We start from the raw sequence: 23,704 nt of genomic DNA, 5'->3' as shown, positions 1-23,704 counted from the left end.
ACTTGGCCTTCCACACGGCTGTCAGCCACCCCTCAGCATGGACTCTTTTCACGCTGACAGCTCTCAGATGTCACACCGTCATGTACAGCTTAGGACACCTGGGGAGGGCTGAACCACCAGAACGGTATCCCTCACCCACATGCCCAGCCCATCCCCCTGTCTCCGCTGGAGGCTTTGAGGGTGGTGCGGGCTGACGGGAGGCAGGAGCTCTGCCTGGGGAGTGTACCCTGCGGCCACTGCAGGGTGATCTTTCTGGACTATGTCATGTTCACCACTCACATGGGGTGCCATGGCTTTCGCGACCCACTCGAGTGCAACGTTTGTGGGCCACCGCAGTAGGGACCGTTATGAGTTCTCCTCCCACCTAGCCCGCGGCGAGCACCGCCTAGAACCAAAGTAGCTTTCATTCATGCAGACGTTCATGTTACCACACACATTCACTCATGCTCAGACAGATAACACTGTATGGACACATACATATTTACTCATTTAAGTAGCTGGTAGTATCAGAAATGAAAGCATGGAGTAGCAGCTATCTCTCTTTGTCTTGTGTGTGTGTGTGTGTGTGTGTGTGTGTGTGTGTGTGTGTGTGTGTGTGTGTGTGTGTGTGTGTGTGTGCGCGCCCGCGTGTGTGTCCACGCACGTGTGTGTAAGAGAGAGAGATTCAGAGAGACGTTATAAGAGGTGTGACGAGTGTCAGTGTTCTTAGTCATACTGTACTCATCTGAAAAGATGGTCTGTAAATGTTTTGAGGGACTAATCAGTAACATTTGTACTTAATGACTCCGCGTAGCCGCTGTTTATATCATATAGCCATTGCCATATATCATTCAAATGTTCAACAAAATGAAATATGAATGGATTTATTGTGTGTGATGTTTTTTCCTGTTAACTTTGTAAAGGTGTAAAAATAAAAGAATCTTTTTTCGTCATTACACACAGAGCTGCACTCTGTTAGAGAAGTTTAGCTTCTCTGAAAACCACTTGCCAATTCAAGACTACAGAAAAAATCCTATTATCTAGAAGGTCACATGTCTCCTTTAGGCTGTGGTTGAGAGTTTTGAAGTGCAGTTGACAGCTTCAAAGGACATTTGAAGACACACTTCACTCTGCACCATGTGTTGGTTTCTCACTCCTGAATATTATACTCATTTAGCACTCCTACAAGTTAGAAATGGCTCGTAGGTTTGCAGAGGCATTTACGTTATACAAAAAGTGGGTGTATATATAGGCTCTCGAAGGTACAAGTATATCTAGATGAGGGGAGGTTAAGAAAGTCGGGTTAGGTCTAAATTAAATATAAGGTGCCAAAAAAAATAGGCCCTAAGTTTTTCTACACTTGTTAAAACCGTTCTGTACATTAAATCCACAACAAAGGGTATAAGTCCTCTTGCAGTAGTGTAATAAAACCATGTTCTGACCTGTGAAATGATCACAATGAGGGTTTAAAAATGATGCTTGTCTTTGTTCTGGATTTTCTCCCAATTTCATCACAGGGATTTGTGAATCCCAGGTTTACCCGGATGCGAGGAATTAATTGTTAGGTGTCACATGTCTACTCACAGCAGCATCATCTGCTGAAGAAGTGTGGTCTGACCAACAATGAAACTGTGTGTCGTGCGTGTTTCTTGGTACGTGTATCCCTCCAGTGCCTCGGGTCCACGTGTGTGTCTTTTAGGGACTCACTGCAAGGCCTTAAAGGATGGTGATGGCTGCCCCGACACTTTATTGGAGCAATATTCATTAATATTATTTTTTTTTTAGGTAGGTAAGAAAGTTCACTGACGAGAATGTGCAAAAAATGATTGTAATCAAATAGTTTCATCTTTCGTACCTAACCTCACTCTCGAATGGATAGTTAATACTTATGTCTGCCAGTAAACCAACCACATATGGGAATTTCATTCTGTGTTGGGTCAATTTTGAAGTATAACTGAGGGTTTTTGGGATTTTTCACATGCGCACTTCAGGACTCCGCTGTGAAACAGCTAAATATGTTTCTTGTGGTATATCGGGGAGTTGGCTGAACAAACATGGGTTTGTGGACGGTTGTGTTGAATGGGATGTACTTCGCCACATCAGGGACTTTGGTCATGCTTTGTCTTCAGACCAGAAACTGGGTGCTTAGCTCTCATCCAAGCTGCTACCACACTATCTGTCCCTCCCATCAGTGGCAGTTCCTTTTCTTCTTTGGTTTGAAGAGACGTGACCTGTGAGACAAACTGTCATCACAGCTTTGTTGTCCTTATGTCGGATAAAAAGCTCACGTCATCCATTTCAAAAGTACCAGCAGGCTGTTCTCTTTTTTCCAAGCCTGAGAAGTTTGACTAGAGTATTTATTTTCTGAGTAGTTGGTTGAGTAAGATTGTGTGTGTGTTTGCAAGTTTAAGAGATTGGAGTCGTAGAGTTTATGGTAATGTAGGAGGTAGAGAGAAAAAAAAAAAAACATCACCATCTAGGAAACAGGAATAGGACTAGCTTCCAGAGAAAGCCATGCTGCCCAAAACTGAGTGTATTGTGTGTGTCTGAAAGTCCTCTTTTTACCATAAAACCCGCTCTGCCAGACAGAGTTTACTCACGCAGCCGAGGACAGGAGTCCCTAAAGCCAACAAGACGCAAGTCCAGTCAAAATGAGAGCTTCTGGTGACAGCTCTGACTGAATTATAGCTGTCAACTTGACAAGCAAAAAAATCTAGAAAAACTAAAACTGGAAACACAACACCGTACAGTGACGTGGGAGCAAGTGTGAATGAATGAGTGAGAAATGTCACTACAGGTTAGACTGATTCATTCACTTCCTATTATCTATCTATCTATCTATCGATCTAATCTATCTATCTATCTATCTATCTATCTATCTATCTATCTATCTATCTATCTAATAAAAAACAACTACAGGAAACTGCTTGTATGTGATGGAAGCTTATGTGATGAATCAGAGCAATGAAGTGAGGCCAGTAAAGTAACACCACACCACACACACACACACGTGTATCAGTCCCACGTGGCTGTTTTTTCTCTGCAGGTCAGGAGTTGGATGGTGAAATAACTTGTAATGTTTCCCCTGCTGTCCCGTGAGTCACTGAAGATGGCGCTGTTCTGAAGCGACTTGGGTGTAGAAGCAGCCGAGCAGCCCGCGGTTTGACTGATTGATCCACATGTTTTACTAATCTAAACTCATTAAAAGTGCTCCCACGATGAGCGGGCCGCCAGCTTGGGCACTCTCACATAGACGACACTTTTAATAATCCACAGCAGAGTGTGAGGGTTGTGTTTGGAAAAGCGGCGCTCGTGGTAAAAATCATAACTTCTACCTTTTTGCTGGTGACTTTATTTGAGGAGCAGATCTGAGCATGCGCACTGCATCGGCGGCTGTAGGCTTTGTAGGGACGGGGAGGGAGGAACACACGGAAAAAACGTAGCAGCAGCAGCAGCAGGCACCACAAACCCCACGCCGAGATTTCGCCTCTCGCTGCGCTAAAACTGCGCGACGAAAGCGGCCCACGACTATGCCCGCGCGCGGCGTTAAAGTGCGGGACGACCACTTACAGGCCTGGGCAGGTTCTGAGGCGTTGCCGGGAGTGGAAATAATATCTTCATATGGGAGAAAGATGCGGGTGGAAATGGTCGGAGGTTGCTGCGCGTGTCGACGAGCGAGGCTGCGGCTGAGAATCCGCTGGTTTACTGTGATGGACACGGCTGCAGCGTCCGCCGTTCACCAAGGTCAACATAGCCGCTGTTAGCGTGTAATTACCGGGGGCAGCTGCGGGCGGCTGACCCGGCGGCTGGAGGCAGCCAGAGGTGCTGGTTGCGTCGGTAGGTTTTTAGGTAGGTCCGTCGCTGCTCACGTGCATGTTTGTGTGTTGTGTATGTGTGTGTGGGAGGGTAGGTAGCGTGCTGTTTGTTGATTCCTCTCAGCACACATGATTAAACCCACAGGGCCAAGTGCACTCGACACCGAGCCTGGATGGCGCCTTGATGCCACTCAGGTCCGTGTGTGTGCGTGTGTTGCGCGGGGTGTCTGGCTCGGTCGGATCACGACACACAACTGCAAGAGGCGTGTTTTTTTTTTTTTTTTTGCGACAAAAAGGCCCCGCGGTTTGGACACTGTGTTACCTTGTGTCCACTCGCTTTGTTGCTTTAATGAGACAGGATCATGTTTTTTGAGCAGAAAATCAACCCCTGTGACTGATTGTTGGACCAACTCTGGCAGCCTGCTGTACATTTGAATTCATCTAACCTTATCTGCTGCTTCATTTGTGGCGCATGAGGTGTTTTTGTCTTTAAAGTCTGAGAAAAGTGCCAGAAAATGTGATAAAGACAGAACAGTTAGAAGCTGACACAGAGCTGTCTCCACAGAGTTAATCTAAAGTGGATTAAAAATGCCTCTTTTCTTTTTTTTTGGCAAGCAGCGCACTAAGCACGGGATTAAACAGTTGTGGAAATACAGGCAAACATGTTGAAGATGCAGTAAAAGCAAAAATCGCATGTTCCAAAAATAGTCATTAACCTGTCTGTGTGTGTCCCAGCATGCTATGGCATTGTCCCGGTGCCCACCGGTCCGTGGTTCTGTCGGAGTGTGAGTCACAGGAAAGGGCAGCACGCGTGGTGAGTATTCCAGCACGCAAACATGACACAACACATCCATCCATTCCCTGTGCACACTTCACTGTTAATGCCACGCTCTCTCTCTCACCTGCCTGCCCTGCCCCACAGAGGTGTGAGCTCTGTCCCCACAAAGATGGAGCCCTCAAGAGGACGGGACAGCGGAGGTAAACCTCCTCCTCTCTTTTCTCACATTTCCACTTCATCACGAGAGAGTTTAATCATGCTGTTGATCCGCTGCCCAATCTCTCCTTCAGGCTGGGCCCACGTCGTTTGCGCGCTCTACATCCCCGAGGTGCAGTTTGCCAACGTCCCACCAGGAGCAATCATCCTGCAGTACGTCCCACATGAGAGATATATCAAGGTACTGACACACCACACCACACACACACACACACACACTCACGTAGTGTTGGGTAAACAGTTATTAGTCTGAAGGACTTCATCACAGTGCGGTGCTCTGTCTGTCTCGCATTAAGGAAACACGTTTTGTCAGTATTTTTGTGTGGCCACAGAATGGTAGTGAGATGACCGAGCTGATCTGAAGCCCACAAAAAAAAAACTCCTATATTAAAGATCCCAAAGTACCTGATACTTCCCAACTGATGTCTAAAAATTACTCATATTCATCTGTTCTATCTGTTATTTTCTTGCTGCAATGTTCTTGTACAGTTTGTTTGTGATGGGCATTACAACGTCAGGTCATGGAGCGCCCTGGTAGCTCACCTGGTAGAGCGAGTGCCCCATGCACAAAAGCTCAGTCCTTGCCGCAGCTGCCCAGGGGTTTGATTCCGACCTGTGGCCCTGTGCTTTTAAATAACATTTAAAAATACCTTTAAAAAAGAACGTAAGGTTGACACAATACCAGTATTGAAAAACTATATTCAGTACCTCCAATCCCATAGCAAAAAGAAAAAAGTCCTTGGCACACAAAATATTATGTTTTAGTTTTAATTAATAACGTGCACGCAGTGCTGGTACGGAAAAGTGTTTCATCTGTGCAGCCCAGAGTTAAAAGTCTGATTGTACATCTACTTTTTTTCTACTTTCTATAGTATTGAGTGATTGTATTGTATCTTTTTAAACACATGGTATCAAAAAAGATCAAAGGATCAATACTTTTGACAACGTTATCAGAATGTTTGAGCTTTTCTTGGGATTTTTCTCTTGCACATACATTGTAAAGTATTAGTAAATAGTGTCTGTATTGGCACCTGTATTAAAAAGTTATGGGGTACCCAGCAGTTAGAATCCTTATTCTAAAAACTTAAATTGTTGAATTGTTTTCAGAGCAGGACTTTGAGCACACTTTATCCACCAGTGTAACAATCCCACAGAGAGAAATCCATCTCAAAAGATAAAGAGAAGTTCTTGAAGTACTTTGAACAAACCACGATGCAGCGCAGCTTCAAGTCATGTGAGAAAACAACACAACTCTTGTCTCTCCCTTAACGGGAAAGGCATTTTTTTGCACCACATCACCGTCGTCTTTCTCTCTCCACCTACACGTACTGTACCAACCCAGAGCTGAATGTGGCAAGGTCGCGCCTGCTCTCTGGAGGTTGTTGAAAGCCATCGTTCTGGGAAATTGTGACTTTTCCAGCTGAGAGAGGAGACACGGGGCAGGTCGAGGGAACAACAAAGAAGCACGTTTTACTACAGTTGATCCCAGAATTCATACTGTGACGTGCTCAATGTGCTGATGTGACGAGTTTGAAGTCAGAAATGGCAAACTTGAGCTTCTTCCTGCTGTTAGAAGAAGAACTAAACTAACTCTTTGAGTTTTGGGAGTTTTGGGGTCACTTTGGGCTCTGAATTCTAAGATATGAATGATAAAATAATCATTAGTTGGGTAGTACAAAGCATCATGCCTTCGTGTAATCTTCATTTATAATAAATGAACACTGGTTAATGACATGTTTATATTTGAAACAGTTTCATGCTACACCAGCTGATGAAATCCAAAGATAATGGGACCTCACACAGAGTCCTGCCACGCTCAGTAAGACCACCTTTGGAAAGCAGGCTGAACATGTCCTCGCTGTGTACGCAGTCATGCTCTCAGAAAAGCTTCTGAAATATTCCGCTGCAAGCGAGTTTGTAAAGCAAAACAGTTTTAAGCACAGACTAGTTACAGCTTTATGACACATGATCCGTCTGTAATTTTATCCATTTGTACCTTTTTGCTTAACAGTTGGCAGAGTGCGTACAGCAGCAGTAGTGAGCGCTGTATACAGCGTGCGGACCTTTTAGAGCAATGCACATTACAAAGAAATCAATATTTGACGCATGGACTCATTACACTGAGCAGCCAGTCGCTGACATGCTGTGTTTGTAGTGTGTGTGTGTGTGTGTGTGTGTGTGTGTGTGTGTGTGTGTGTGTGTGTGTGTGTGTGTGTGTGTGCGTGCCTGCATATAAATGTACACATGTGAGTGTTTGAGTGCCTGGTTTCATATTACTGTGTCAGCTACAGTAAATTGCATGCAGCTTTCCCCGTCAGAGCCATTCATCCAGATTTTGCTGCCTGCATTCCTAGACAGCGTTACAATAGACAGTGAAAACTTGAGAAGCCACTCTTCCTTTTTACACACTCGGTGTAGTTACGTCCCCAGCCTTTCATTACATAGCCGACATCCTGCGAGGGGAGCAGAGAGAGAGAGAGAGAGAGCTGGGTAGGATGTGAGGAGAGACGAGAGGGAGAGAAAATGTGAAACAGAGAGAGAGAGAGAAAGAGAAAGAGAGAGAGGCTGAAGCAAAAAAAGGTAATGAGCCCGCTGTTCCTTTGTCCCGCACCTGTTGCTAGGCCTCTTCTGCCCCCCACCAGTCAGCTCGGCTCACTGGGGAAAAGCTGAGGAAGAAGCACAAAAGCCCAGAGCGTGCATACACATGTGTATGCTTACATGTATTTTACTGACATGTGTGCTCATTTACACGTCAGTGAAGACTGATGCTGCCTCCAGCTTTGAGCCTCTAAAATCGATTCTTTCCAAAAACCTTGGCTGCACATGAAGAATTATTTTCAGTGTCAGTACGAGCGTCCCGCAGTTTATCATGAAACCCTCCTACACCTATTCTATCAAAACTAGGAATGTGGGTCATGGGGAGCGGAAGTCCAAAAAACTCTTTGAAAACAAATACACAACTAGCCACAAGCTCTTCAATGTCATGCTTTTTTTCTTCTCACAGCATTCCTAAACATCTGGTCAACAGTTTGCCGTACGAAGCAGCAGAACAGTGTTCCGTTTGAAAAGCCCATCTGTTGCCTCGACAAGCAAAACGTCCTAATCTTTTACAGTATAGCTGCGGCTGGCCTCAAATTAAGGAGGCCTTTTATCTTCCCCACACTGCAATCACAATGATTCAATTTAACGGCCAAATAACATGAATGTATGAGCTCGCCACTCTAACATTGGTGCAACACATGGAACTGGAAGACCTCACAAAAGTTTCCGCAAGAATCTTCTTTTGGACTTTGTGCGAACTGGACTGTGTTCGCCTTCAGGGCAGGGTATAGACACTGATAATAACGATGCTAATAATAACTGATAATGCTCTGTTCTCTCCATCTTTGCTGCTTCGCCAGACCTGCTACATCTGCGAGGACCACGGGAGGGAGAGCAAGGCTGCCTGTGGAGCCTGCATGACCTGCAACAGACAGGGCTGCAGACAAGCCTTCCATGTCACATGGTAAGTGGTAAGGTGTGTGTGTGTGTGTGTGTGTGTGTGTGTTTGCATGGTGGTATGATTGGAACATGATTTAAGATCTTGTTGGTCATGAAAAAGTTGCGGACATACTTTGATGCAGCATGTACCAACTGATCATTCACAGAAGGCCGCTCCCTGAGAGTCGGATGATTTGAGTCATCAGTCGAGAAGGCCGAGTGTTTTGTCAGTCGAATCTCTGCTCTTTTATTTTTTCCCTGCATCAGTGTGCACAGAACAACGGAGTAAACTTTTTTTATCTGAGTCACATAATGACCACAAAACTAACTGTGGGACAAAGTCAGGACAGCAGCTAAACCACTTTTGCAGCAGCAGGTGGTACAACCCCTACTGCCATCCACTATGACTTTTAGCATCGATGTCATTATTTCAGAACTGAATTATGAGCAGAACACACACTTTGACTTCCACAGAATATGTGCACATCTGACAATGATGGTATTGAATGTGAAGTAGGCTGATACAGGAGTTTAGTGCAGCTCTGAACTGAGAAAAAAAGGAACTAATGAATGACAAAATTCAGAGTCAGGTACAGCACAGATCTGTACGTGTGCCATAACAAGGACGTGACATTTGTTTGGAAAGAGAAGTGATCTGATTTCAGATGCACATGATTAATTTTACCTGTTGAAACCGCAGCCAGTCAGCAGAAAGGAGGGTCTGTTGCAGTCCACAATCAGCCTCAAAGTGCTGATCGCTGTATTTGTTTCTCTGTGTCTGCACTACTTCCCCCCTCTCTCTTTATCTCTTTCCATTTTTATTCCTTCACTTTGTGCTCTGTGTGTGTGAGAGCTGTGACTGATCTCCGAGCAGAGCTGACAACTGAAAATGAAGCCCGGCAGATTGTATGGCACAGATTTCTGTGCACATCTGACATCTGATCCGTTCTGTCATGATCAATGACAGAAGCTCTCAAATGACTCAGGCCACATCCAGGTGTCGCTGTCAGGGTCTGTCTGGCTGTGTGCATGCGCGTGTGTGTTTGTGTAGGCGTGTGTGCTCTCCTGTTTCCTCTCCTGTCTGACCCTGTGATACCCTGTGTTCAGTGCTCAGATGGCAGGTCTGCTGTGTGAAGAGGAAGGCCCAGAAGCAGACAACGTCAAATACTGCGGATACTGCAAGCATCACTACAACAAAATGGTAAGACAGGCGACAGTCTAAAGAGGCTGCAAACCAATATTACCACACAAGATGAGGAAATTAAAGAGCTGCAGTCATCTCAAAGACCACATGATGAAAATGTTAGCAGTCTCTCACATCCAAAACCCTCCCTGAGTGCACCGTGCACAGCAGACATGACTGTTACACCATAAACACAGCTGTTGTTATTTCTTAAAACAGCCTGTATAGCTGCATCCATAACATCCATGATTGTCATCATTTTTCTGGCTCTGGAACAAGGACGTACACAAGGCTGGGCTAAAGTCGCCCTCTTTTTCTAGCTTTGTTTGCCCATGAATGCTACAGTTAAATCATATCATCCAAACATATATCCATATATTGATCCAGACAAGTTGCCCTGTGCCCCCTGTCATGTGATGCTGTAGCATCCAAATTCGCACTTGTGTGTGCGCGTGTGCGTGCAAGCGTGCGAGTGAGGGCTCCAGGTGACTCTTTTGAAGTTGTTGAAATACCACAAAGTTCAAAACAGCGTGCAGCTCATCACGTTTGCGTCACGTCACGCAGCAATTCTGTTATCACATGTACCAATCTCTGCTAACATATAGACAGCAGGCTCGGGTCCTCAAAGTGTCTGTGCACAGGAAGATGATATCTTCGTTCTTAATCCCGCCTACAAAACTCTGATAGGCTCAGTTGTCGGCCGGGGAAACAACAGTGAACGAGCACAACAGCAGACCTGTGTAATGGCTGAGATGTAGGCACAGATTGAAGTCGCCGAGGGCTGTTTTAGTCTAGCAGCCGGACAGGAAGCTCAGCTGTTCGAGCCCAACAGCTCACAATGAGCTTTGGTTTCCATTTTGATGGCCCGGGCAGCTTGCAATGCTTTGTTTAGACTGCAGGCCGATCAGATTTGTTTCTCAAATCACATCTTTAAGACAGACTGCCCGCAGTGTCATTTGCAAGTGATCAGATCAGATTTGTGTGTCCAGACACCACCAAGTGATCTGCATGGGTTGCTCTGGTAACAATGGAGTGCCAGTAACTACAAAAGTAAGACAAACAAAAAGATAAAGCATGTTTGTCTGTGCTGCAGACCATTTGTTTCAGTGTCTGTCCACAGACTCAGACTCACTTCACTGTGTTGTCCTCCATAACACTGCAATAGCAGCCGCCCAGATGTACTTCCATCACTCTGGATTTGACGTCATTGTTGCGTCGTGTTGGGTTCGACACAAAAGATGCTTTGATATGAACATCCAGACCGAGATGTATCTGTAGAAATCTGATTAGAATCACATTTTAAACTACGTCCAAACGTGGCTTGGATCCATTTTTCATGTGTTTTTTTTTTTTTTCTGCTGTCCAGACTTTCTAAAATCAGTCTGGATCTATGCCAAACAACAGGTCTGTAGTCTGAACAGGGCCAAAGGTTTTCACTTGCTCACCGTCTCCTTTTGGGTTTTACAGCAGAAGAAATTGCGCTCCAGTGAAAACACAAGTAACACCTTCAGTCATTCCAGGGGACGCTCCAGCTCTCCATCACAGGACAAACACCACCACCACAGACAGAGGAAGGTAAGCGCTACTGCTGCTGTGTGTCACTATAACAGCGAGTAAAGTCTTACATACCAAATGGTCAGGTTTATGAATGAAAACTGTCTGCTTCTGTGTAAACATGCTAACATGTGTTTTTCTGTCTGTTCAGAGTCACAAGGACAAGATTCGACAAAAAGAGCGTCACAAGAAGTCCTCTGACAGCCTTGTCTCCTCAGTGACAAGCAGCAGTATAGAAAAAGTATTAAAGCTGACCCGCAGGATGGCTTGATGCCATGGTATCATTAGTCAGTCTTATGTAAAGAACACTTTACTTAAGACTTATCAAACTGATCTTGTTATGACCTGTGTGTTTTGGTACAGATATCCTCCAGTCACCACAGCAACAAGGACAGCGAGGGGAAGTCCAAGAAGCTGAGCTCACACAGTCATGGCCACCGAAGTAAAAAGACGGGAAGCACTGGCAAAAGCTGCTCTTCTTCCTCCTGCTCCTCCAGTCCATTCAACACAGGTACCACATACCACAGTGACATGTTGACTTGTTGATCACAATGACATTCTCTTGAGTTTGACACCAGCTTTGTGTTTCTCCTTGAGGTGGCTCCCTGCCTTCCACTCAGGATTTCCATCAGTTCTCGTCGTCCTCCCGCCTGGAGCGCGACCATGAACGAGGTGGCGACGACCACCACAGTGGTGAGGAGCGTAAGGAGCGTCACAGGAGGCCAGCGGTCCAGGAGGAAGAGGACGAGGAGGAGGATGAAAAGGAGGAGGACAAAGATGAAGAGGAAGAAGAGGAGGAGGACAGTAAATATCACAAGCCACCAGCTTTGACTCCTGCTGAGGGCCCACTGGCAGGGTCACAGGGTCATGACAGGTCGGAGGGCAACACGAGCCCTTTCACTATCTCCACCTTTGGGTCCATCATGCGCATCACCTCCTCATCAGGGCTGGGCAACAGCAGCAAGATCCGGAAGATCTCCTCCTCCGGGGACTACAAACCCTCCAAGTCTCTCTGCAAACCATCTCAACTGAGCACACCGCCTATTCTGGAGGAGGCGGACATGGAGGAAAAGGCCACGCCTCCACCACTGCCCAGAGAGAGGAGGCACCGCGGCAACAAGAAGAGCAGCCACGGTCCAGGGCGCCCACGGGGCAGCAAGAACCGAGAGCGGAGGGAAGAGGAGCATCACCACCACCATCATCACGCGGCACCCCCTCCTCCAGCCTTAACCTCCTCGCTCTACCCGAGCCCGTCCTCCGTCCCGCACCCCGCCTTCCCCTCCACGCTTCCTCCCACCACCATCGGTTCCTCGTCTTCTTCTTCCTCTTCTTTCTCCTCCTCCTCTGCTGGCAGTTTTTCCACAAGCCGCGGCAACTCGCTGCTCGGCTCCGGTGAGTCTGAGTGGGTGTGTGTGTGCGGTAGCCCTCGAGCTTCCTGTGTGTGAGAGCAGGCATGTGTAAGAAGAAAAAAAAAAAAGGTCACTATCTGTTTGCTCTGTGGTGTGTTCATTTGCAACATGACTCTAAAGTGTTGAAATGTTTCCATTACACATGTGTCATGTCAGCACAATAGCCACTATCTGTATATCAGGAGCTGATGGTGAACTAGAACAAGTCACTGGAAGGAAGAGCCAAGCAGGACAAATAAAGATACTGTTTCATGGCACTGTTTTTCAGACACTGGCTTTAAAATTTAGAATATTTTGTAAATTTGTCTCTCAGTATTTATTTCATCTGCATGAGGCAGAGATATTGTCCTAGATAGTGGTTTTTGTGTGTGCTGCACATCTCTGGGTGCTAGATTTCCTGCCCTACTTATAGATTGACTCTGGCGTACACAAACACTTGGGTGTGCCGCATGTTGTTCACTTTGAGTGTCTTAACTTCTTTTATGAAATCGATGAAAAATGTCTTTTTACCTAACTTTACCATTGCGATCTCTCAGGTATCTACTCCAGTCTCAAGGACCCTCTCACACTGGGCGGGGGCGTCTGCAGTACCCCTCTCTCCCTGGGTGGAGGGGTGTGTAGCACCTCTTTGTCCCTGGGAGGGGGTATGTGTAGCACCCCTCTCTCCTCAGGACTCCTTCAATCCCACGTCTCCTCACTCTCACTTCCGTCGGTCAACGCTGTCTCGAACACACAGGTACAGTGAAAGTTATGTTCACTTAGATTAGTCAGCATGAAGATTTCAGGAGTTTTATCTCTTTCTGGAACTGATTCCACTTGTTGTAGCACCTTTGATGTCAGTTTTGCACACTTTTGGTGTTCTCTAGAAACACTACTGACCAAAATGTCTTGGTCCAAGATACTCAAGGAATGGACATTAGACCGGTGGAAACCTGTACTCTAGTCTAATAATTCAAATTTGAGTTTCTTGGTTCAGACCGTCATGTTTTTATGAGACACAGAGAAGGTGAATGGATGATATCTACATGTGTGGTTCCCACCGTGATGGTGTGCAGGTGCTTTGTTAGTGACACTGTTTGCCATGTATTCAAAATTCAAGACACACTGAACAAGCACGGTTACCACAGCATTTAACGATGACATGCCATCCACCCTGCTCTGACCCAAACACACCTCCAGGCTATGTAAGAGCTATTCGATTGCATTAGATGACCTGGCCTCCATGAAATTGTTTGGAATGAGATGGACCACAGAGTCAAGGCAAAGCAGCCAACAAATGCTCGGCACCTCTGGGAAGTCCTTCCAGACTGTTGGAGAATCATTCCAGGTGACGAGCTCATGACTCTGACTGAGAGAATAAAGAGTGCAAAACTGTCACCAAAGCAAAAGGAGGTCACTTTAAAGAATCTAAAATATAAAACACATTTTACTTTGTTTACACCTTTTCTTTGCCACATAATTCTGTTAATAATTCATAGTTTTGATGTCTTCGGTGTTAAAAATCCATTGGATGAGAAGGTGTGTCCAAACATTTGACTCGTACTGTAAAAAACAACATGAAATGATTTTAACCATTAGTCATTAATTAGTTGATGGACAGAAAATGGATCTGCAACTATTTTGAAATGCTTCTGTTATTCTGTAACCAAAAATGTCAAACCTTTGCTGCTTCCATTTCCAGAGATGTGACAATCTGCTGTATTTCTTTGTCATACATGACCATGAACTAATGATCTTTGGGCATTAGACTGTTCATTGGATAAATCAAACATGATGACGACGTCTCATTGTGGAACTATAATGGACAACTTTGTGACAATTAATTCCCTATAGACAAAACAGTTCATCTTTTAAATGGAGGAAATGATGAGTAGATGAATCCTTGATAAAAATAATTATCAGTTACTGCAAAAATGATTAGTCAAATAAGCAATTAATTAAATGACAATTAATCAACCACAGTTAGTTGTAAGATTTTTATTTGTTTTTTTATATTTTGATGAATTTTTATGAAGCGAAATGTTTTTTCTCTGTTTAATGAGCGAAAATTCGTTTTGTTTCCATCACCACGGCATTACGTTGTATGAGCAGACCTTTCCAGGTTGTCCAGATGATTTTAGCCAAGCCAGATGTTGACGCTCTCTGTCTCATAGGTGCATCCAGGTTCCAGTACCTCCTATAGCCTGACCTCCACTCAGCCCTTCGCCAGCTGTCTCTCCACAACCGCGACACTGCCGCCACTACTGAGCCAAGCCCAGACCTCACTGCCAGGTGAGAAGAGGACATAGTTCAGAGATCACTATGATTGTTTGCATTTGAATCTTACTACATTCAATCTCTTCATATTCTACCGCCCACAAGTAAGGAAAGTTCATGACTCTTTGTTCCCGTTCAGAGTCCGACCTCGATGACTGTCGCTTCCCATGTCACGGAAACTCGCCGAGAGAGAGTCTTTCTTCACAGTATGTCTCTTTTGATCTCTTTTGGTATTTCTTATGGACACAATACAATTCAAGTAGTAAAACAGAGTTTCGGTTATGAAACAGTCTTTCATCTACTCATCCGTCAAATGAAACATTATTTGGATCATTTTTCCCGGCACTGTATCTGCAGTCAGATCAGTTTCTGTAAGCAGCAACAGGAAACAACTACACAAGTGACTGTGTGGATTAGAATAAAATACTAACCACAGCCACAGGAGGCTTGGTGGTAGTTTCCCAGCTTGGCTTCAGCGGTGACTTCATACGTGCGTCTGACTCCTTGTTGGTTTTCTCCTCCTCTGCATGCAGGTCTCCGATGAGTTGTCTTCCTCTTCTATTTGACCAGAGAGACGGGCTGGGTGCAGGCGTCAGAGCGCGCCCTGAGAACGTCCCTGCAGCCAGCTCTCACATCGAGCTCCTGCTGGAGAAACATGGCAACGGAGAGATGGGCGTCAACAGTGAGTGACGTACACCAGTGGCTCCCACGGGGTTACACAACATGATTAAAGGAATAAGAGGGAAAAATACATTTTATGATGGTCATCCAAAATCCACTGCATTTTACTGACCATCTGTTTTTCTAAATACTTCTTCAGGCCTTTAAAAATCCTCTTAGAAGTAGAACTGCTCACAGCTCACACTAAGAAACAACCTTTATTTATCAAATATCTTAATTTGAAGGGCTTACTGAAAGGCACAGTCTAAAGTACCATTTATAATGTGCACATAATTGTGTTTACCTGCAGTTGCTGCTGCCTGAGACAGCGGGCTGGTACTATTTACAGATGATAAATGTACCTGTGGACACTGTTGGGGACAAAAAATAGCACAGCGAGAGACAGAGACGATATTAAAAGCAGCTCTAGCAGCTTTGTTTCTCATGTTTCTCCTCTACATCTAATTGTCAGGCTCTCTCCTCAGCCACACTGCCTCTGCCTCGCTTTTTCTCTGGGGACACCATCAGCTGACACTCGCTTTCTAATCTATTATTTGCTCCCTTTTTGTTCTCCACCCAGTGATTTCATTTTTTTCCAGAATAAGAATAATAATTCTATCTATCAGTTCTGCAACTGTCTGTCTTAGTATCATTGCTGCCTCTCCCACAGTCAGCCTCAAACCTTCCTTTCTTCCTCCGCCTTCATGAGTGCTTTTTTATGCATCTTAGCCTCCCATCATCCCTTAAAGGAAAAGCACTGCTGCGTCTAACATAAATATATTTCTCGTGCCCCGGGGAGAGTTCACTTTAGACTAATGAGTGTTAACTGCTGTTCCACTCTGCCGAAACCAGAGAGAAGAGTGTGTTTGTGCACACTGCACAGACAGCTCCATAGAAAATCAATTAGGAAGCATTTAGAGAGGATGGGGTTGAATTCCAAGTTCAGGCTTTATATCACTGCTGTGAAGAAACACTAGATAAGGAATCAGTAGCTCAAGATGGCACTTTACTGTGAACTGAAGTCGAATTTCTCAACTGTGCACCTTGTTGAAGCAGCTACTGTGAAGTGTGTGTATTGTGTTGAACCGTCCCACATTTAAAGCTCTTATATACCGTACCTGTGGTCCACCTATACAGGCTTCCTATATGATTTTCTTGATAAACTGTAATCCAGAAAATAGGGCTGTGTGGGCTGGATTGACATCTCAGTTGATCATCATTTCAAATTTCAGACATTATGAGTCATTATGGGTGAGTTAGTTCATCACTATAATTTTCACATCTATCAAAGACAAAGCAGTGCAGTGTGGGAAAGTCAAGAAAAAAATAAGTCCATTTTGTTTCATCTTTAACAGGTTTGTCTCCCCCTTCTGACAGTGAGAGTAATTACACAAACACTGTTGTGAATACACAGCGTTGGCATGAGAATGTCGCCACAGACACAAGATTTAAAAACTGTATACTGCAAAATACAGAGAGACTGACCTGATGTTGAAGGGCTTAATCAGCACGGTGTGGATAGTTTATGGAAATGTCTGCAGGTTTAAAGGGCACTGCACACTGCACACATTTACTCTGTGAACGTGCACACACTAATAAAATGTCTTGAAGTAGACGCACCAGGTACCAAATGTGGAGTGATTTAGGTCACAGCGTAGTGTAGCTCAGCAACATGAACCCGGGCTGGAGTCTAATCAGTCTGTATAACTGGAACCACCTGTGGGGCGCACAGGACCTTTTAAAGTGGACTACAATAAAGTTCAGAGCAGATCTCTCTGTCTGAGGAGATTCCCCTGTGCATTAGAGTGTTTAACCATAACTCATTTATCCTGAACATTACAGTAAAATCATGGGAATGTTGGCATCACTTATGAGTCAAACAATGTTCCCCTGCGTTGATTAAACTCAAACTGATTGACATGTCTCTACATGAAACAACATCAAACAACTGCTCTCTAAATCCTCAGAAATCCTCGGTGAAGTGCCACTTCCTGTACGGCGGCACATCTAATCCTCCTCTCTGCCTCCTCTAGTTGTGGAGATGCTCCAGTCGCTACACTCCCTGCAGCAGGAGAACCAGCGCCTCCAGGACCAGATCCTCAGCCTGACAGCCAAGAAGGAGCGGCTGCAGCTGCTCAACACAGAGCTGGCCGTGCCTTTCCCTCCACACATGATTTCCGCCCAGGGCTCCATGCACACCTCCGCCCAGATCAACTTCCTGTCATCCACCCAAGGTCAGATTCTCCATCTGCTCTACCCACTTCCATGTTTAAACCCTCAGTACACCCTTTTACTGTGGTGTCATGTAGTATGCTCCCTACCTACATGTCATCAGCTGTGCTGTTAGTCGCAGGTTGTTCGTGCTTGTTCTGTCTGTAGAGGCTGAACTGATGTGAAACTTAGATATGTAGGTAGTGATTTTAAAACACGGTGGTCAGTGTGAACCTTCTAGTTTGTAGTTGACACACTGTGTTTGTGCCTCTCTTTTCTTTAGACCCCCTGAGCACCAATAAGAGTCCCCTGTCCAAAAGCTGCTTCCTGAATGACACCTCCTTTGTTACCTCGTCAGAGGTGAGAACCTGTAGACCCTTCTTACCTTGAACACACCATGCAGACCTGCATCAGACCATATTAGCAAATACATCTTCGTCTTTATAGCAGGAAATATGTTAGTTTTGAAGAGCAGAGGCCCTGAGTGCACATCAAAAACAACCTGAGAGCTATAAAGCTCAAATTATTTTTCATATCTTTGTTCCAGGAGCTCCACTCTGGTAGTCCGTCCCGCAGTAGCTCCTCCCTCTCCTTCCAGAGTACTCCTCCTCCACAGCAGAGCCCCGCCTCCTTCAGCCAGCCCCTGCTGAACGGCCTGAGTCGGGGTCTGAGCGACGGTCTGGGGACCATCAGTCAGGCCGGAAGCTCCTCTCTACCCATGGTGAGCGGGCTCATGGCGTCCCTCGCAGGAAGCCCTCAGCTGAATATGAACGGCGTGCTGGGCAGCCTGAACGGCGTAATCCAGTCCCCTGTGCAGAACGCTCCTCAGCCCACGCTCCCCGCTCTGCGCCCTCAGCCTCCACCTCTCAACCCCCAGGCGCTGGCACAGGGCTTTCAGCTTCCCAAGAGTGTGAGCCCGTATGTACCCAGTCTGTAAACAGCTAAAGAAGAAATCCAAGTCTCCAATCGTTTGGACTGATCAGCCTGAAGTCTGGTGTGTAATGTGTGTGTGTGTGTGTGTGTGTGTTTCAGGTCTTCTCTCCTGTCCGAGCAGCAGAAGCAGATTCTTCTGGAGCAGCAGCAACAGCAGCAGCTCCAGCAGTTCCTCACCTCACAGAACTTCACTCCTGTAATGACACATTTTCTTCTCGCTTGCATTTTTTACAGTGTACATTAGCTCGCAGCATTTCTCTACTTTGATGCTTGTGATTTGGATAAACAAAATCATCTTATTTCCATCGGTGTGTCAAACTACTCAGGAAGACAAAATAGTTCCCTGCACAGCTAAGCTGTCTGCTTTATAAATAACACATAGACTGAGAATTAAGAAGGGGAATCAGTATAAAAAGTATTCCTTTTAAAGGTCCAGTGTGTAGATTTTAGTTGCCTCTAGTGATGTAATCACTGCATTGCAATCTCCTCACATCACCCTCGCCTTCCTAGTGTAAAGGAGAAACAACACTTGAAAGGCTACTGTAGAGACACAGTGGTTTAGAATGGCAGCCTCCATGGAAGAGGACCCGCTCCCAGAGTATTATTTTAATTTGTGATTATACATGCATGAAAATGTAGTTATGAACATTATATTCCATGTCTGCCTCATTCTGAAAATAGAAGCCCTCAATCTTACACACCGGACCGTTAAAGTAGGTCAAGTTTATCTGTTGACAGTTCAACTCAACTCGTTTGAAGTTGTACCACAGCAGTGATCTGCCTTATTTTGTCTTGCTTCAAGATATTTACGGTCATCAGTGTATCCATCAGTCATTTACAGTCAAATATGTGACATTTAGGTGGTACCCCGGTAATCCCACCCGGTATAGCATCTGCCCCCATGTGCTAAACGCTAAAGCCATAAAAGAGATGTGCGAATCATCTGTTACTAGCAATGACACTTGATGTGTTCAAAGGTTAAATAACAATATTCAGTAATGTGTGACGAACTAGCCGCTGAGGTTATGAGTCACCGTGTGACAGGAAGCCAGTCACTGTGAAGGTTCCTATTTGACTTGCAAAAAGTCTGGTGGAGTCTGGAACCAACCAGACGCTGTTGACACATTCAGCACATCCTGAACTGCCATCTCCATGGCGACTGTTGTCGAGGGGTTTGTTTGTGAAGACACAGCAGGTGAAAAGGGTACAATGTGGATGACCCAGGGAAAGTTGCATTTTCAGAGCAGCAGAAGTTTAGGACCAGTCATTTGTTGGTCCCTCTCAATCACACGAGTCGAGGAGAAGACTCACTTTAAAGACTGCTAACTAATTAAGATTATATTTGATTGAATCTCTTATTTTGAAGCATAGATGTATGGAGTGCAGAAGTAGAAACTTGCAGCCACAGGTGTCCTGAACGTCCTGTAAACTTGCCGTCTTCTCCCCTGTCTCCACCAGGAGCAGCAGGTGGTGGTGTGCCAGATGCTGCAGCAGCAGAGACAGAGGGAGCTGCAGCGCCTCACGCTTACGGGAGCCCTCGCCTCCACTCCAAACTCACCCATGATCGCCCAGTCACCCAACCTGCTGTCTTCAGCCACAGCCTCACCCCTGCAGGCCGGCCAGGGTGCCAGCCTCTTTGGCCTGCAGGACAATGCACTTCACAAGCCCGGGGTGAGTAACACTGAAGGGCCTCTCTTTATGATACATGTTGTGATGTTTTCAGGAATTGTAAGAAGTGTTGTGTAATTGTGTTTCAGGCTGCAGGAGAGAAGGGTGGAGACAAGAATGGGTGACGTTTACTCTAGTACACCAGAGCAGCTCACGGGCAGATATCGGGCGTCAGCCCACTTGAAGAACTGAGGTCAACTTACGTGACTTTTGAACGTTTTTCCTTCTGTCATCTTTATCTTACACCCTCTTTTATGAATGTATAACAGGATGGACTTAACGTCAAGGTGAAGTTTTTCGTGTTTTGGAATTCTTTATATCAGAGGTTCTTCTCATAGGTTTTTGTGTAGGCAGCTTTCAGAGAGCACGAATATGATGGTCTCTTCTTAAATTGCACTAATTTGTTAGCTAGACCAATGGGGCTGCTTATGAAGGCAGAGCCAGAGTTCCTGCTCATCCCTGCAGGTTCTGTGCGAGCTTTTTTGGGTTGAAGCGTGAACTTGAGGTCAGAGTGTCTCTTCTCTGACTTGTCAACCACTGACCGTTCATGATTCCCTTCCACGGCTTGAACCAGTTTCCATTCAGTCAGTAAGAATCACAAGACTTCTGCCACTTCTTGCAACCTCAACTGTCTTCCTTGATATTTTGTCTTCCCTTTTTGTGTTCACCTCCCCACCCCCATTTTCATCCAGATCTTCTATATGTTGCATCTTATCACATGCATTTATTATGTAAAGGGTAAATATACTGTCTTTTTCGACGTGTGGTTAGTGGCATTTCAACATTAAGCTAGTTATTACCTCAGAATTTTCTGCCACCTATTTTCCAATGTTGAATTTTTGTGCTGACTCATTACCGCAATAGCCTTCACTGGATATAAATGCCCACCAAAAAAAAGTCTTGGTTTTAGCTCATGTAAATGTAAAAAAAAAATAAACGGCACAGAACCCGCATGTCCGAGATGGCGCTGTCGTCCACCAAAGTCTGGCATCAACGTGAACGTTGAACGCACCAGATTTTACTCCAAACCACCAGAGTTTCTAAAGACTTTTATATCCTTCCAGTTGCTATCGAGATTAAGCAGACAAAACCAAACATTTGGAAACTTATGAAAGAAATTAATTGTTTTTCCTAAACAAGTGTGCACTTTGCATGTTAGTAGCTAACAGAGCAAATTAGCCATTAACACAGTACCTTTATAAAGGATGCTTGGTACTTACTAGGCCACTAGGGACGGACAGGTTTTTGATTTATGTATTTTGCACTCCTTCTTCCTCCTCCTCCTACTCCTGAAGCATTGTTTTTTTTATTTTGTGTTACTTTCATACAGAAATATTCTTTTCATGTTCACCAACTAGTTGTTCTTTTAGCAATACTGGATAGATAATGCCTTAATGATGTTAGATTTACAGAGAAAACCACGAGCCCAAAGGCTCACTCTCTTTGTCGTCTTTCTTTGATGGTGTTTTTTAATCTGGGGTACACGGAGGGGCACATTAGTAAACTCAGAGCACTCTTCCTAAACCCATTTATACTTTTGATAGCTGACTGATGATTTCAAAGTTGAAATGTGTGAATAACCATATAGTGGTAACTAAAGTGTCAAATCATTTTTCTATTGTAATTTTTGTGTTCAGATGCAATGTTCTTCGGTTGTTTGTGAGAAACAAGGACTTATTGAGACTCTTACAGTAAAGTCTGCACAGTGGTGTCACAGGAGACAGCTGGGGACGGCCATGATGTAAACTATTATTAAACGTGCTGTCGCAACAGTGTATCATACATAGTGTAGCTGTCAGCTGAGCAGACGGTGATTTGCCAATGTTGTTAGTGTTGACCTGCAGGCGCGTTTGAGCCCACGCTCATGACTCAAGCCAACGTAGAGACTATGATGTGCTTCTCTTTCCTTCCACTCCACTCTATCATAGTATGTTCGGCTCGGTTTGACTAACAAAGGCCACTCACAAAGTAAGCGATTTATTTGATCATGTTTTCTCCTGTGTTTTTTTTTTTTTTTAACAATACTGTCATTTTACTATTTTCTCGCTTCTGTTTGCAGTCTTGAACATGATCTCCCATACATGTGATATCTTGAGTGCTAGGTTGTTTTGTTAGCAGCTATTATGTAGACGTCAGAAAGGAACTTCAAGCAGCTCACTAGTCGGTGATAAATACTGTAGCAATGACAGAAGGAGAATGTTGATTATGTTGATAAAGACACAAGCCGACGCGTTAACATGACTCCAAGTGGGAGGTCTGCAATTTACCAAGTATGTCTTTATGATGTAAATCCAGACACAACCATGTCCAAGAGATTGACTGACTGAAGGGTGCGAAGGATTTGTGAAGCGGTTTCTTTCTCATGTTGCACTGGGGCGCTTTGGGCCCAATTGTAAATCGTTTTTTAGTACCTTTTCAATTTTGTTGGAATACAAGTTGTATACTTTAATAATGTTTGTGTAAAGACACATTCATTCTTTTAAGCTTTGAAGTTTGGGTAACCAAGATAATCCATGTTCTGAATGTCGTACTGTGTATCTTTTATGTATTACAACATTTAAGCACCTGGCTCTGAATGAGGTCCGATGGAGAGCGAGTTACCTATCGGGATATGAATTGCATGAAATGCAGTGACGTCTCTCAAAATGTATTGCTAAATACCAAGTAATAACTATGCATAATTTTAAATGCATTGTTCCCTGGAAAAGAAAAAAAAGAAATTAAATGAAATGAGCACTGAATTTTAAAAAGGACAAGCATGTTGTCATTGTACAGTGTATTTGTTTGAGAGAATCGATTGAAACGAATTTGACGATATTCATATTAAAAGCCCTGTAAAGTATTTTGATATTTTTGTGTGTAAAATTAAAAGGACGGATTAAGACAACTTTTTTTGTCAATAAATGTATTTTACTGAGTTGTTACATTTTCTTTTGGGTGTTGAATGACTTCTCTGTTAGTGGTGGAACACAGGAATGAATTCAGAACTTTTCACAGACAACCAACTCTCATATCTAAATAAATCAATCAAATTAAACTTCTAACAGAAGCAGATATTGTACATTACAGCCACGTAAGAAGTGGAGCCTGTCAGACTGTAAACTGTACTGCAGAGTTTCTGTCATCTTTGTTGCCATGTGTTGTACTTGGTGCAATACTGGAACCAGTGTACCTGACTGTAGGATCTAAAACCTCATCAAGAGAAGAAATTATGCATTTATTAAAATCTCTACATTTCTGGTCATGTTATGTATCTTAAGCAACATTTTTAAAAAGTTATATATATCCAAACATTGTCCCCATAATATTTTTTTTGTACTCTGTATATTAAGATATTTTTCTAACCAGCTGTGGTGTCAGCAGGTCCAAAGGTTACTCACATTTACAATTGTAATTATTTTTGGTATCACAGAGGAACAAGGCTGTTGTTGATTAACCCATCACTCAAATAGCTTTTGGTCTACCAGCCTATTAAAGTCCCTTTAGCTGCTGTTAACCCTTTCAGTACAACTTTATAATCTGTTGTCCTTTTATAAATGGTTCATACTTTAAGTAATTAATT

At 44.4% G+C, this 23,704-nt stretch overlaps 1 protein-coding gene across 1 annotated transcript; it reads left to right on the top strand.

Moving 5' to 3' along the window:
* The first annotated feature begins 3,611 nt into the window (after positions 1–3,611).
* Positions 3,612–23,066, top strand: LOC104920381 (MLLT6, PHD finger containing). The gene is given in 23 exon segments (XM_027281538.1): positions 3,612–3,657; positions 3,660–3,709; positions 3,711–3,723; positions 4,530–4,574; positions 4,577–4,608; positions 4,717–4,761; positions 4,763–4,772; positions 4,863–4,969; positions 8,190–8,293; positions 9,376–9,469; positions 11,157–11,246; positions 11,369–11,516; positions 11,603–12,397; positions 12,951–13,150; positions 14,568–14,685; positions 14,810–14,876; positions 15,204–15,352; positions 17,364–17,564; positions 17,825–17,901; positions 18,089–18,459; positions 18,574–18,670; positions 19,933–20,145; positions 20,232–23,066. Coding segments are annotated over 23 exon segments (3,108 nt in total). The 3' UTR covers positions 20,268–23,066.
* The last annotated feature ends 638 nt before the right edge of the window (positions 23,067–23,704 follow it).

Source organism: Larimichthys crocea, chromosome I (assembly GCF_000972845.2).
Source record: "Larimichthys crocea isolate SSNF chromosome I, L_crocea_2.0, whole genome shotgun sequence".
In the NCBI taxonomy this organism is placed as follows: domain Eukaryota; kingdom Metazoa; phylum Chordata; class Actinopteri; family Sciaenidae; genus Larimichthys; species Larimichthys crocea.
The sequence above is the reverse complement of the archived record's forward strand: the minus strand, read 5'-3'. Positions and strand labels throughout refer to the sequence as shown.